Below are 12,061 nucleotides of genomic sequence, written 5' to 3' on the forward strand. Positions count from 1 at the left end.
GAGTTTTAAAACAGCACAACTTTTTTCCTGCTACGTCTGAAAACAAACAAGCATGCAGTCAGCTTTTATCAATACCTTTTAAGTGTTTTGTGGCAGGACCTCTTAATGAGCTGCAGGGTTCTGCAGCTGAAGCTGAGTCAGGAAGCCTCTCTTAGATGAGAGCGCTTGCTTGCCTCTAGCAAGCAGAGCAGACCCGAGAAATTGCTGCTACCAAAAAAACATGCTTTACTCTATTCTTTCCCAAGCTTTCTCAGGCTTTCTGTAGATTCAGTGCCCCATGTCTGGGCGCCATCTGTAGTGGGAGTTGCGGTCTGCGTTTCTACCGCCCCAGCTCCTGATCCACCTGGCTAGCTTATGCCCCAAAATAATGACACACAAACTCTATTCATTTAAACACTGCTTGGCCCATTTCTATTCATGTGTGTAGCACCCCAAGGGGTGCTTACCAGGAAGATTCTAGGCTACGTCCATCCTGGGCCGGAGCTTCATTGTGTCTGCTCTGGAGAGGAGAGCATGGCGTCCGTCTCTCAGAGGAGCTGCCCTGCATCTGAGCTCACTTCCTCTTCCTCCCAGCATTCTATTCTGTTTACTCCACCCACCTATGTTTTAACCTATGAGGGCCAAGCAGTTTCTTTATTACTTAACCAATGAAATCAACAGATTGATATGACACTCCCACATCACTTTTCTAAAGCATCATGTCCTTAGACCCAAATTTTGAAGTCATAATACCCTTATGATATCCATTCTGGTTTAGCTTGGCAGCCCATATAATGAAATGTCTCTCTGTACTTAGCTCCTTTACAGTCAAAAAATTCAAAGAAAACACAGTAATACAAAGAATCCAGACTGTCTGTGAATTTTCCATTTTTATATGACTTGCTTTTACTCTATCACTTTATTCTGTCTCTTTAAAGACTTTACCCTTTCTTTAAAGCATTAACTTTACTTTATGACTTTTTAATACTCTTTTTCTTTTCTCTTCCAAGCCTATGTATGTCTATCTAACACTATGACCCATTTAGAGGTCTTTTATGTCTGAATCTGTCGTATTGTGAATCTGTAATTCTTTATTATCCAGGAGCACTTCTTAAAATGCTAAGCACTTCTTAAAAACTTAAGTTGCACCATGTAGGGGTACTACGGTACCACCTGTTTCCTGCCCAGTCTAAACCTTAACTGTACTGTTACTATGATAATTACGACTGTTTTCTGCTTGAGATTAACACAGTTCAGCATGGCAGGAGCCGCTCCTGCCTCAGAGTCATTTGGTGCCCCTGAGCCACACACAGTTCCAGGCACACAGCAGTCCACATTGCCATCAAGCAAGCCGTAGCACTTTACTAACAAAACCCCATCCAAATTCTCTGTCTCCCACAAGAAACAGAGGTTGCGGTAGGAGCATAGCCCAGAAAGCCAGTGTTTTAAAACTGCGGCTTTTTTCCCCCGCCTTTATGTAGGAGCCACACTCAACACTTTAACTCTGAGAATGAGCTTTTTATCTGAGTTACAGCCTAATCTGCCATGCAGACCACTGTGCAGCCTGGAAACATCTCTGTGTATGGCAGCAGGAATCTACCATGCTCCCATGGTTATGCACACCTAGTAAACCTGATCCCGTTGTCTGCCGGGGCAGGTAGCGCTGAGTCACAGGAATGGTCTCAACCAGTTTCCTCTCAACCCTGAGTGGACACAAATCTTCCGGGCCCAGAAATGCTCCATAGCCAGAGATTGCACGGGCAGCAGGGCCCAGGAAGCCGCGTTTTAAAATGGTGTGGCTTTTTTTTGTAAGGTTGCTGAGTCAGGAGTTATCTGTGGCATGCCACCCACAAACAGCAAAAAGCTGTGTTAAACTCTCTCTCTCTCCTTTTTAAGCACTCTCAGGTTTTACGTGGAGTTAGTATACCACATTGGGCAGCCACTCTGTTATAAAGAGGTGTGGCGGGCCCTGTCCCCACTACCAGGCTAGTTTATACCCGAAATAATCACACGGAGATCTGTATTAATTAAATTTCTGCCTGGCCCATTAGTTCTAGCCTCTTATTGGCTAACTATTACATATTCGTTTTACCCATCTCCATTAATGTGTATCGCCACTTAACTGTGGCTTACCGGCATGAGTCTAACCATCCTTCTCAGAGAGGAGAACCATGGTGTCTGCCAGATTGTCTTCTTCCTCCCAGAATTCTGTTCTGTTTACCACGCCCATCTAAGGGCTGCCCTATCAAAAGCCAAAGCAGTTTTCTTTATTTAACCAATGAAAATAAGAAATAGACAGAAGACCCTCCTACACCAGATGACCTTGAAATAGAGTGCCAAAAGCAAATTCTTGAATACATTTCACTAACATTAAATAGAAAATTCTTGAATACATTTCACTAACATTTGTAACAGTGTGCGAAATCAGCTACTTTGTTACGTGAGACTGCCCAGTCCCTTCCTTTGTAGACTGACTTTTTCTTCACACATAAGAAAACTCTTCACCAAAAGGAATCACTTGCCCTCTCTTGTACTTTGAGCTACAACAAAAGACCACCTTTTTGAGACCCTTAGACATGTCCCTGATATTGAAAGCCTAGAAGCCTCAAGAAAGTGTAACACTTTTTAAATCTTAGTCATCAAGTTATTTTATCAAAAGACAATGCCATAAAGTGTACAAGATGTTGTAGCAAAGTACCATATTAGGTAGGTGATAAGCAGCAGTTATTTTGTTTCTGATGGTTTTAATGTTTTTGCTTCAAATTTTTCCTTATTTTGTGTATTCATATGATACTACATTGTTTTATAATCCAATTTATCATACTGTTTTCTTTTTATCGTGCTATGTAGGCATTTCAGAGGATTTGTTGTCATTCCAGCAGTAGAAGAAAAATTTAGGAGCTTTCTGACTCTTTTATGTGTTACAGGATTCTTAATGCCCCCCATTTTGTTTGTTTTTTTTTTTCTGTCATTAACAAATTTTCTTGAATGTTTCTCCTATTCACATCAATTTATTTTCTCAGAGCCTGTGTGTTTTAAAGACTGCAGTCTTAAACCCTCCATATTGTTTATTTGATATGCATTTGATATGCATTTTTTGTAACACACACTCATAATTCATATTAATGAGACTCATTGTGATATGTCCATACCAACCTCTAGGTTACATGAATTATATCTAACTGTTTTGTCACCCCAACCCCTGCCACCTCTCCTAGACCCTAGAAGTCATTATTCCATTATCAGATTTAATTTTTACTTACAAGTGAGACAACGTACAACTTTGAGTGAACAGTTTTGAAGTCTTTGCCACAAACTGTACTGCATTATTTTGTTTTTATTTTTTTTTTCATCTTTAGGATTAATTTATGACTAACGTTTCTGAGTATTCTTAAGGTCAACTTTAAGTTCTTAACCATCTTCCTTCATGTGTATCTTGCAGAGTTTTGGTGTCTTCATCTGCCACAAATATAGTGATGGGAGTGAGACAAATCAAGGGCTAGAATGTCATTCTTTTTCTCTTTAATCACAGTTAATTTGATGTTTTAATATTTACCATTGTACCACCTTGTAGATTTATCTTTTTCCTCATCATAGCTTAACTATTACTGAGGGAAAATATGGGAATTCATGTAGATAAGTGACCATAGCTGTTTTCTGCTTACTTACTACCCATTTTGATGATATTTTATAAGACACAGAGTATATATAAACATGGGGGAGAGAGTAGTACCACACACATAAACACATACGGTTATAAACTCACAAGTCTGTTTCTTATCTGTGTCTATATTAGAAGTAGCTGGTGGTGGCGCTCTGATTGATGTCTTCTTCAAATCATTTCTTCTTTACTAGCACGGGTTGCAAAGAAGACCCTCTGTGTTTTCACAGAACTTCTGAATGTTTCTCCTCCTGATGCAGGTTCACAAAAATGGATGCAAAGAACCCCAAAACACTGATGGATCTTGCTATACAGTGTTTGCTGAGACATGAGTCTGCAGCAGTCCAAGCTCTGGAGAATATTCCAAGAGATATTTTTATTCCATTGTTCATTGCTGCCTTTAAGGGTGGGCATAAGAATATATTGAGTGAAATGGTGAAAGTTTGGCCCTTTTACTGTCTCCATCTTGGGACATTAACTGTACAGGAGCCTCATCGTGAACTCCTGAAAGCCATGATTGAGAATCTTCCAGTATATCCTGCAAAGAACTCTGCTTCTCGGTAAGACTCTATAATGGAGACATGGTAAGACAAAGGAGGTCTTAGAAGGAGTAATTAGTGAATGCAGAAGGTTTATTTGTAAGACTCAGCTAAAACTTGGTAACACATTAAAGACTGATGTCTTCAATATTCCTTAAGAAATCTGATATTGAGGATTCTATTGATGGGTTTATGTAACGGGTGTTACTTAAGAGAAAGACAGGAGATTTAAGACTGGAGGGGATTTAAGGTGTACAAAGCATGGGGGAAGAGGAAGATGAATTTTCATGGCAAAGAGTTGTTTGTAGTTAGTACAAGGAGTACCAGCTATGGATAAAAAGATTTATTTGTTCCTATATGTCATCATTGATTCTACTGGGTTTCATTACCATTTGCTGTTTCTCAGATGTTCTATCTCCTCTTACCCCTACAGGAAACCTAAACTGAGGATCCTAGATTTAAGGCGAGACATTGACTGTAGGATCACATGCCCTAAAATCAGAATCAAACCGCCTTTCTGTTTTCACTCTTGTACTTATTCTGAAAACTCTGTCACGAAAATGGAAGAACAGCTTCGTTTTACAGATTTAGAGTCCTCAGTTCATTTACCCAGGCCAATAGATTTAATAATGGATCTTTCCCTGGATAACTCTTTAATGGAAAGGGAATTTGTGATTGTGCTTATGAGGAAAATTAGGGAGAGTTTCGGTGCTTTGCACATATGCTGTCGAGATTTGCAAGTTGATAAATTGGGTGACTGCAAATGCACCCTGAGAATTCTTGATCTCAACTGTGTTAATCAGCTGTCAGTTGATAAGGGTTCACTGAGTGATATCACCTACGTTCTGTCTCAGATGAGCCACTTAAAGAGCCTTAGTCTGTTTAAAGTCACTTTTAGATCTCTGAGTGGGAAAGTCTTTAAAAATTTCCTTAGTCATTTGCAACGTATGGAAAACCTTAAGAAACTCAACTTGTCTTCATTCTGTCTCAAAAACCATCTGGACAGCGTGCTCAGGTAAGAGTTTCGGGCAGGTTTGTGGGTTTCCTGGATAAGTCTTGGGACAACATAGAAAATATTCATGGGTATTCCTAAACTCATCAAAACCTTTTATGCTTTCCACTTTGTCACTTTTGGGAATTTGAAACTGGAGGAGGAATTGCAGAAACTAAGCAGCCAGCAATGTAAAAATAAGTGCAGAAATATGAAGGTGAAAACCCACTAGCCCTTAGATATGAGAAGAAAGAGGAATTGAGATGGTGGAAGAGTTTTTTCTATAGCACTGATACCAACGGTTTACAATGTCAGATCACTTTACTAATTTGTAGTCACCAAGGTATAGGCCATGAAAGTAGAGGATGGTATTTAGGGACTGACCAAAGGTAATTTTCAGTTGACTGCTCTTTCTGATCCCTTTCCACTAAAAACATGAACTGAAATCTACAATGGATAATATTTTAAGTATCAAGTGTGTTAGTTTTTCTCTTAATATTTCTTGAAATCATCACCTATAATACACTTTACACATTCTTAAGATTAAAAGAAATTGTATATCAGTGTTGAAAACAAAGCTTTCAGCCAGGTGTGGTGGCACAGGATTTTAATCTCAGCACTCGGGAAGCAAAGACAGGCGGGTTCTCTGAGTTCAATGCCAGTATAACCTCTATAGTGAGTTCCAGGAGAGCCAGGACTACATAGTAAGTTACTGCCTAAAAACACTTCTTAGAGTCACAAAGCTATTAAGCAAACAAAGTAAAGATTAACTTATTAATACCCATTTATAATGCATGTGAAAAGTAGTTTATTCTGGATATAAAGATATATAGTGTTCATCATTCAATCCTCATTCTTCAGAAGTTTTATTGTTGTTTTCTCCCTACAGAGTTCTGCCACCTAACCTGGATTTTTTGTATCTGTCATTCTGTGATATATCGTACAGAGACTTCAGATTTCTAGCCCAGTGCCCTCAGGTTTCCCACCTAAAGATATTGAATCTTAGTCACAACACAATGAATTGGGATGACTTTGTGCCCTTTCAAACTCTTCTTTTGAATCTCTCTGGTACTCTTAAGCATCTAGAGATAAGTCATTGCCTTATAAATGATTCTGCAATCTCTGTTCTTATCCCTGCCCTAGTTTGTTGTACTCATCTCCATGTTCTGGGCTTTGCTGCTAACCCCATCACAATGCCTATGCTTGTGAATATCATGCATAGTTTAACACCCTTGATGAGGCTAAAATATGTCATTTATCCTATCCCTATGCATTGCTATGAACGATGGCGTTTTCAGGGCCGATTAGACCGACGGAGGCTTGCCATGGTACAACTACAACTGAAGGCCATGCTACAGGTTGCAGGGAGGCATGACATGAAGTGGATCACTTACCCAGAGTAAATTTCACAGTTTCAATCTGATATGTACTATTTAAGTACTAAATGTTATTTCCTGAATCCATACACGGCAACATATATGGTTCTTACATTGAGGGAAATTACACTTAGGGAAAATCGATACGTAAACTAATTCCTATACAGAATAATTTAGAAAAAATGGAGGACTTTGAGAATTCCTGTGTATCTCTTGTATACTATTAATATATTTCATTTTACTGATCACAGTGATGTGCATGTAATACAGGATGATCAAGTCCTAGTTTGCTCTATTTCTGCTCATACTGTTGGTTCAATTGTTGGTACACCATACAAATGGAAACAATGACAGACTTTCCTGTCTATATTTGAGAATATGGTAGTGTTTTGGTTTTTTTGAGACAATGTTTCCATCCCCTAAGAAGGCTGGTATTGGGTGCTTTGGGGAAACCATCAAGATTTAGTAGTGGACAAGGAAAGCAGGCAAGCAGAGGCTCTGATGTTTCAATATAACCTCAAAAACGTAAATATAATTGGACAATTCCTTGATGTAGGCCAACTGTAAAGTTTCCACTACTTCCCATGAAGTCGTCAGTTGGGTATCTAACCTTTTTAGGTGGGGCTTAGGATCCTTGCCGTAATATTTCCCCTACTTTAGTTCTCCTATTCCACTCCTAGTTCTGTCAATCCTGTACAATTCCTTGGCTGTATAAATCATTCCCTATATAGATTTTGCTTCTCTTTTACATTAGCTGTGCCCCATTTGGTATGATACATACTAGCCCTGTTTGAGTACTGAGTCTAACTGACTTTATACTCCAAAATATACCACCATTATAAATTCAGATAGCATATCCTAGAATTACTTAGAAATGGTGTATGTAAAGTCAGTAATTAAGAATTTACACAGGGCTAAGGAAATGCCTCAGTCACCCATTTGCTTACCACACAAGCACTCCTGTGCTCAGCTCCCAACCTGGCATTTGTGTAAAAAGCTGAGCATTAAAGAGCACACTTGTAACTCCAGTGTTGAAAAGCTGGAGGAAGGAAGATCATTGGGGCTACATAGCCAGACATTCTAGCAATTTAGTGCATTCTACGTTCAGTGAGAGATCTGCCCTCAGAAAATATGCATAGAGGAAAAAAACAAATACTGACTTTACTCATTCATGTTTGAGGATGAGCACATGTGTGTGCACACACAGTCAAGTGCATGCACCTTCTCCAACACATGAACACGGACACATAACAATATCTTACTCATATTGTTAATTTCTTTAAATGCATACTGCATCACAAAGTCATGGTAAAAATACAAAATTAGCTTTTGTTCCTTTCCTTTTATTTTGAAATGCCAAACAACTGCATTTCAGTCATTGAGTAACAAAAAGAAGTAATAATTTTGTACATAATGTTGTCCTATTGAAAAAAATTAGTAAAGCAATGACTTATTTCTTTATATTTATATAGTTTTCTTTTTTAAGTGAGGTCATGCTCAGTTTCAGTCTGACAAAAAAAAGTAATTGAATTTTGTTATTAGTAGTGATACCAGTAAATGTTTCAAACTATATATATTTTTTGGGTTTTTGATACAGGGTTTCTCTGTGTATCTTTGAAGTCTGTCCTGGAATTCACTCTGTAGGCCAGTCTGACCTCAAACTCCCAGAGATCCACTTGCCTCCACCTCCCAAGTTCTGGGATTAAAGGCATGGACCACCACTGCCTGTGTTCAAACTATATTTTACAGGCAAAATGTAATAAGAAAATGGCAAGGCAGTTAATACTTGTTTTTATTAATTTTATTTTGGTGGTAACATTATATTTCTAAATTAATAAGAAAAAGAATGTTAAAATATGCTGTAATTCGTGTGTCATACTTATTTTGTGATATAACATTCCAAATTTGTACACTTTTCATAATGCTTACATCATTATATAATGCACAAAATTTCAAAAACCAAGTAAAATACCATTGTAATGAGCAATTTACCTTTATTGTTTACAAGTTAAAAATGGAAAGTATTGGACAGTTTTTATTAAATAAAATATTAAAATTAACTTTACCTGTTTCTTTGAACTTTCTCTTTTGTGTTTTCCATATGGCTGTCACTATATGTTCTGAGATCTTGTGCTCTCAGAAGTACGTATCTGACTAATGTGTTCTCAATATCAGAATACTGGGGAAGCTGAAACTGGACCAATATTGGCATAGTTTCTCTCTCTGTCTTGCCTTGATTGCCATGTTTCTGTCAGCGACACTGCACCCTGAGGTGAAAACTAGACCCTACAATGAACAGAGAACTTGGAGTTTATTCCTGTCCTACTGACGATGTGAATGGTATTCCTGGAGACTCCCGTGCAAACAGGTGCTCTGGACACTTTGTTTTCCATCGATTTGAAAGGTAACCTAAGTGAGTGTACTCTATTGCTTCTATATGGGTGTGATAACAACATAAAAGAATATATCCTTCAAAATACCAAATCCTTTCATTTTTTCAGTATTAACAGTTGAAGGTCTCTTTAAAATTTCAAAGTTTCTTAACTGTGGTTTCTAATAAAATTAAAAATGATTCATAAAAATTCCATAATGAAACCTAATATTTGGGGGGATAATTTTTAAATATATGTGTTTATATATTCAAAGCATTTTAACATTTTGTCACATTTGACATACAAAACACGTATGCGTGTGTGCTGTTCAGAGACAAATTGTAGGAGTTTGTTCTGTCTTTCTGCCAGGTGGGTGCAAGGGTTTGAACTCACGCTGTCAGGTGTGGCAACAGATGCCTTTACCTGCTGTTCTGTCTCCCTGGCTACTTTAACAGGTGTTTAAGAAGTTCAAATACCTTCTTTTGTAAGACAGCATAGATTTATCTGGTTCCAAATTATGTGTGATAGATTAACATACTTAGTATCTATTTTAATTTGTTATAAATCATGTTTTGTAAACCTATAGCAAAGTTTTTCTCCTCTCATCCTTAACTTCCAGAATTACCATTTGAAAGTGCTGAAACTTAAATATTCCAAAAGGAGGTCTTAGTGAACATTTCCATATGTACACTTTAGTTAGAGCCAGCTGAGATAAAGGCTTTGAATAATGGATTTTTCAAGAGCCATAAAAATTACAAAAGGGACTGGAGAGATGGGTCAGTGGTTAAGAGCACCGGCTGCTCTCCCAGAGGACCTGGGGTCTGATTTCCAGCACCCACACTGTGGGCACAATAACCACCTGTACCTCCAGATCCAGAGGATCTGACACTGTCTTCAGGCCCCTTTGGTCACTGCACACACATGGTACACATCCATGCGGGAAAAACACCACTACTCATAAAATAAAAATGGAAAGATTTGAAGTACAGACAACAACCCCTGGAAATCCTAAACTCACAGCTTGAATTAGATTTACTGGCAATAATTTAGAATGATATGGAATTTGAAATAATAAAAGATTGTAGCTTTAGCAGTATTTGTGAATTCTGTTTAGGATACCTAGAGACAAATTGTGGTCCATCTTGGTGAATTAAGGAAAAGTTGATGTAATATGATACACACCGTTAGGTATGTATTTCTGCTTCACCAACCCTTCCAGGTGAGTCTCACAGATGCAGCTGTACTTAAAGTGAAATTCTGGTGCCTGTGCATGTAGGTAAGACTTGATGGCACAACTACACATCAAGGTCAGACTTTTCCCCGCCTCCAATACCAGATGTATCTCCAGGTTTCACTTGTCCTAGATGAATTTCTCTCATGTTCCTCACATGGCTGTGATCTGAACTCTGAAGTCACTGCTGTTTGCCAGCCCTACAGCTTGACCCACCTGACCTAGAAGAGAGGCCCCGAGGAAAGACCTGCCCCATGGAGGGAAGCCTCACTCTATGGTCTCAAAAGCTCAGTTGCTTACACCTCGCAGCTACTCCTTCCAGTCCCAATCACATCTCTCTGACCAAGGAAAATCCCATCAAACTGAGAGCCCACAAATGGCAACGTCTTGCGTTGGGGTCTCTGGGTAAGGGTCTCGAGCAAATCAGGACAGGGATGCAGAGTATGAACAACTGCACAACAAGCTTTAGTTCGTATGTTTTTATACAGACTAAAAGGCATTACCTCAAATCTGAACCCCCCTTTACTGGCTTACATGATCATGAGAAAGTCTTACCTCACTTTGCAAGAAACAATGTCTCAATAAATAACAATAATCAAAAGAAATGAATTACCCTGGAAACAAGGTAAAAAGTATACAGAAGCAAAGCACTTGTTTATATCTGGTAGAGTGTGAAGAACTGAGCTCAAAGACCACTTCCTTATCCAGGGTACAGATTCTGATGGAACGTTTGCGAAATGGGCAAAGAAAGCATGCTTTCATGTATGCTTGGTAGCCAAGCAACCATTTCCCAACTTCATCCCATCTGTCCCAGGAGGAGCCTGCACTCTAAGCCAGTTGTGTCTCCACACACAAAGCTCAGAATCCCCATTGCAAAGCTGCCCCTTAGCTTCCAATAATTCCGGTGTAAAAATTTCTGATTTTTAGCTAAGCTTTTGAATTTGACATTTCCAGTAATATTTATTTATTTTTTCTTTGCCTGTCACAATAAAGTTTATTATGAAAACAAGCTGTTGTGGGAAGAAAGGAAAAGACAAATACATCTGGGTTAGGTGGCTCAGGTGACCTAGTGCGGCTTCTTCACATTGATGCCATGTTCACTGAGGGCAGGGTCAAGTCCTCCATGGTTAGGGTGTACTTGCGGTCCGTGCTTTTGCTCCGGGAGCTGCCAGAGGCTGTGCCCTTCATTTTGCAGTGCTGTAGGGCATCATTAACACTATCTGAGATGAATTTCTGGGCGGCTAGTGAGATGAGCCGGATTGTGCGTGGGTCTGAAGCTTCAAAGCCAGCACGGTTCAGGTAATAATCAGTCACTGCATCTGGGATCGCAGGGGTGTAATCCTCCAGCTGCATCAAGAAGTCCAGCAGTGGCGTGCTGGCCACTATGGGCTTCACTTCTCCATTGGCCGCGCTCGGCAGGGTGAAAACCTTGTTGGACATTGCCCCTTCAGGGGGAGCCGCGCGGCCCTCTGCCACTTTGGCCGACCCGCGCAGCTCCGCCGGCTCCTGGCTTGTGCCGCTATGGGGGCCTTGCCCATAGTGGCGGCTCCAGCACCGGGTCCCAGCCGTCGCCGCGGGGCTGGCCTTGCTGTTTGCTGCTGTGCTGGTCGGCACCTTGGCAGGAGCAGACACTGGAGGCGCTGGTATCACAACAGAGGCAGCACAGGCTGGAGCAACCTCGGTGTCCGCGTCGGAACCGCTGAAGCTCATGGGGCTGGTGGGAGAGGCAGCGAACTAGTAATGTTTATTAACGAGTATTTCACAGTGCCCTGTGATTTCCCTTTAGCATGTGCATGTTCCTGGGACTTGGTATCATGTCTTTCACCCAGCTCTTTGTTTCAATACCCATTGTTCACACACTGCCATCATTTCTCCATCCTTCAGTAGTTTCTGCTTAAATAGTTTGTTTTCC

General features: G+C 39.8%; 1 protein-coding gene and 1 pseudogene across 1 annotated transcript; one reads left to right on the plus strand and one right to left on the minus strand.

Moving 5' to 3' along the window:
- The first annotated feature begins 3,910 nt into the window (after positions 1 to 3,910).
- Positions 3,911 to 6,573, plus strand: LOC130867269 (melanoma antigen preferentially expressed in tumors-like). Its single transcript, XM_057759057.1, has 3 exons — positions 3,911 to 4,200; positions 4,613 to 5,194; positions 6,060 to 6,573. Exons 1-3 carry the CDS (start codon positions 3,911 to 3,913, stop codon positions 6,571 to 6,573), a joined length of 1,386 nt encoding a protein of 461 aa, XP_057615040.1.
- Positions 6,574 to 11,215: 4,642 nt separating this feature from the next.
- LOC130868298 (transcription initiation factor TFIID subunit 10-like) lies at positions 11,216 to 11,859 on the minus strand (annotated as a pseudogene).
- Positions 11,860 to 12,061: the final 202 nt, after the last annotated feature.

This window comes from Chionomys nivalis, chromosome X (assembly GCF_950005125.1).
Source record: "Chionomys nivalis chromosome X, mChiNiv1.1, whole genome shotgun sequence".
Taxonomy (NCBI): domain Eukaryota; kingdom Metazoa; phylum Chordata; class Mammalia; order Rodentia; family Cricetidae; genus Chionomys; species Chionomys nivalis.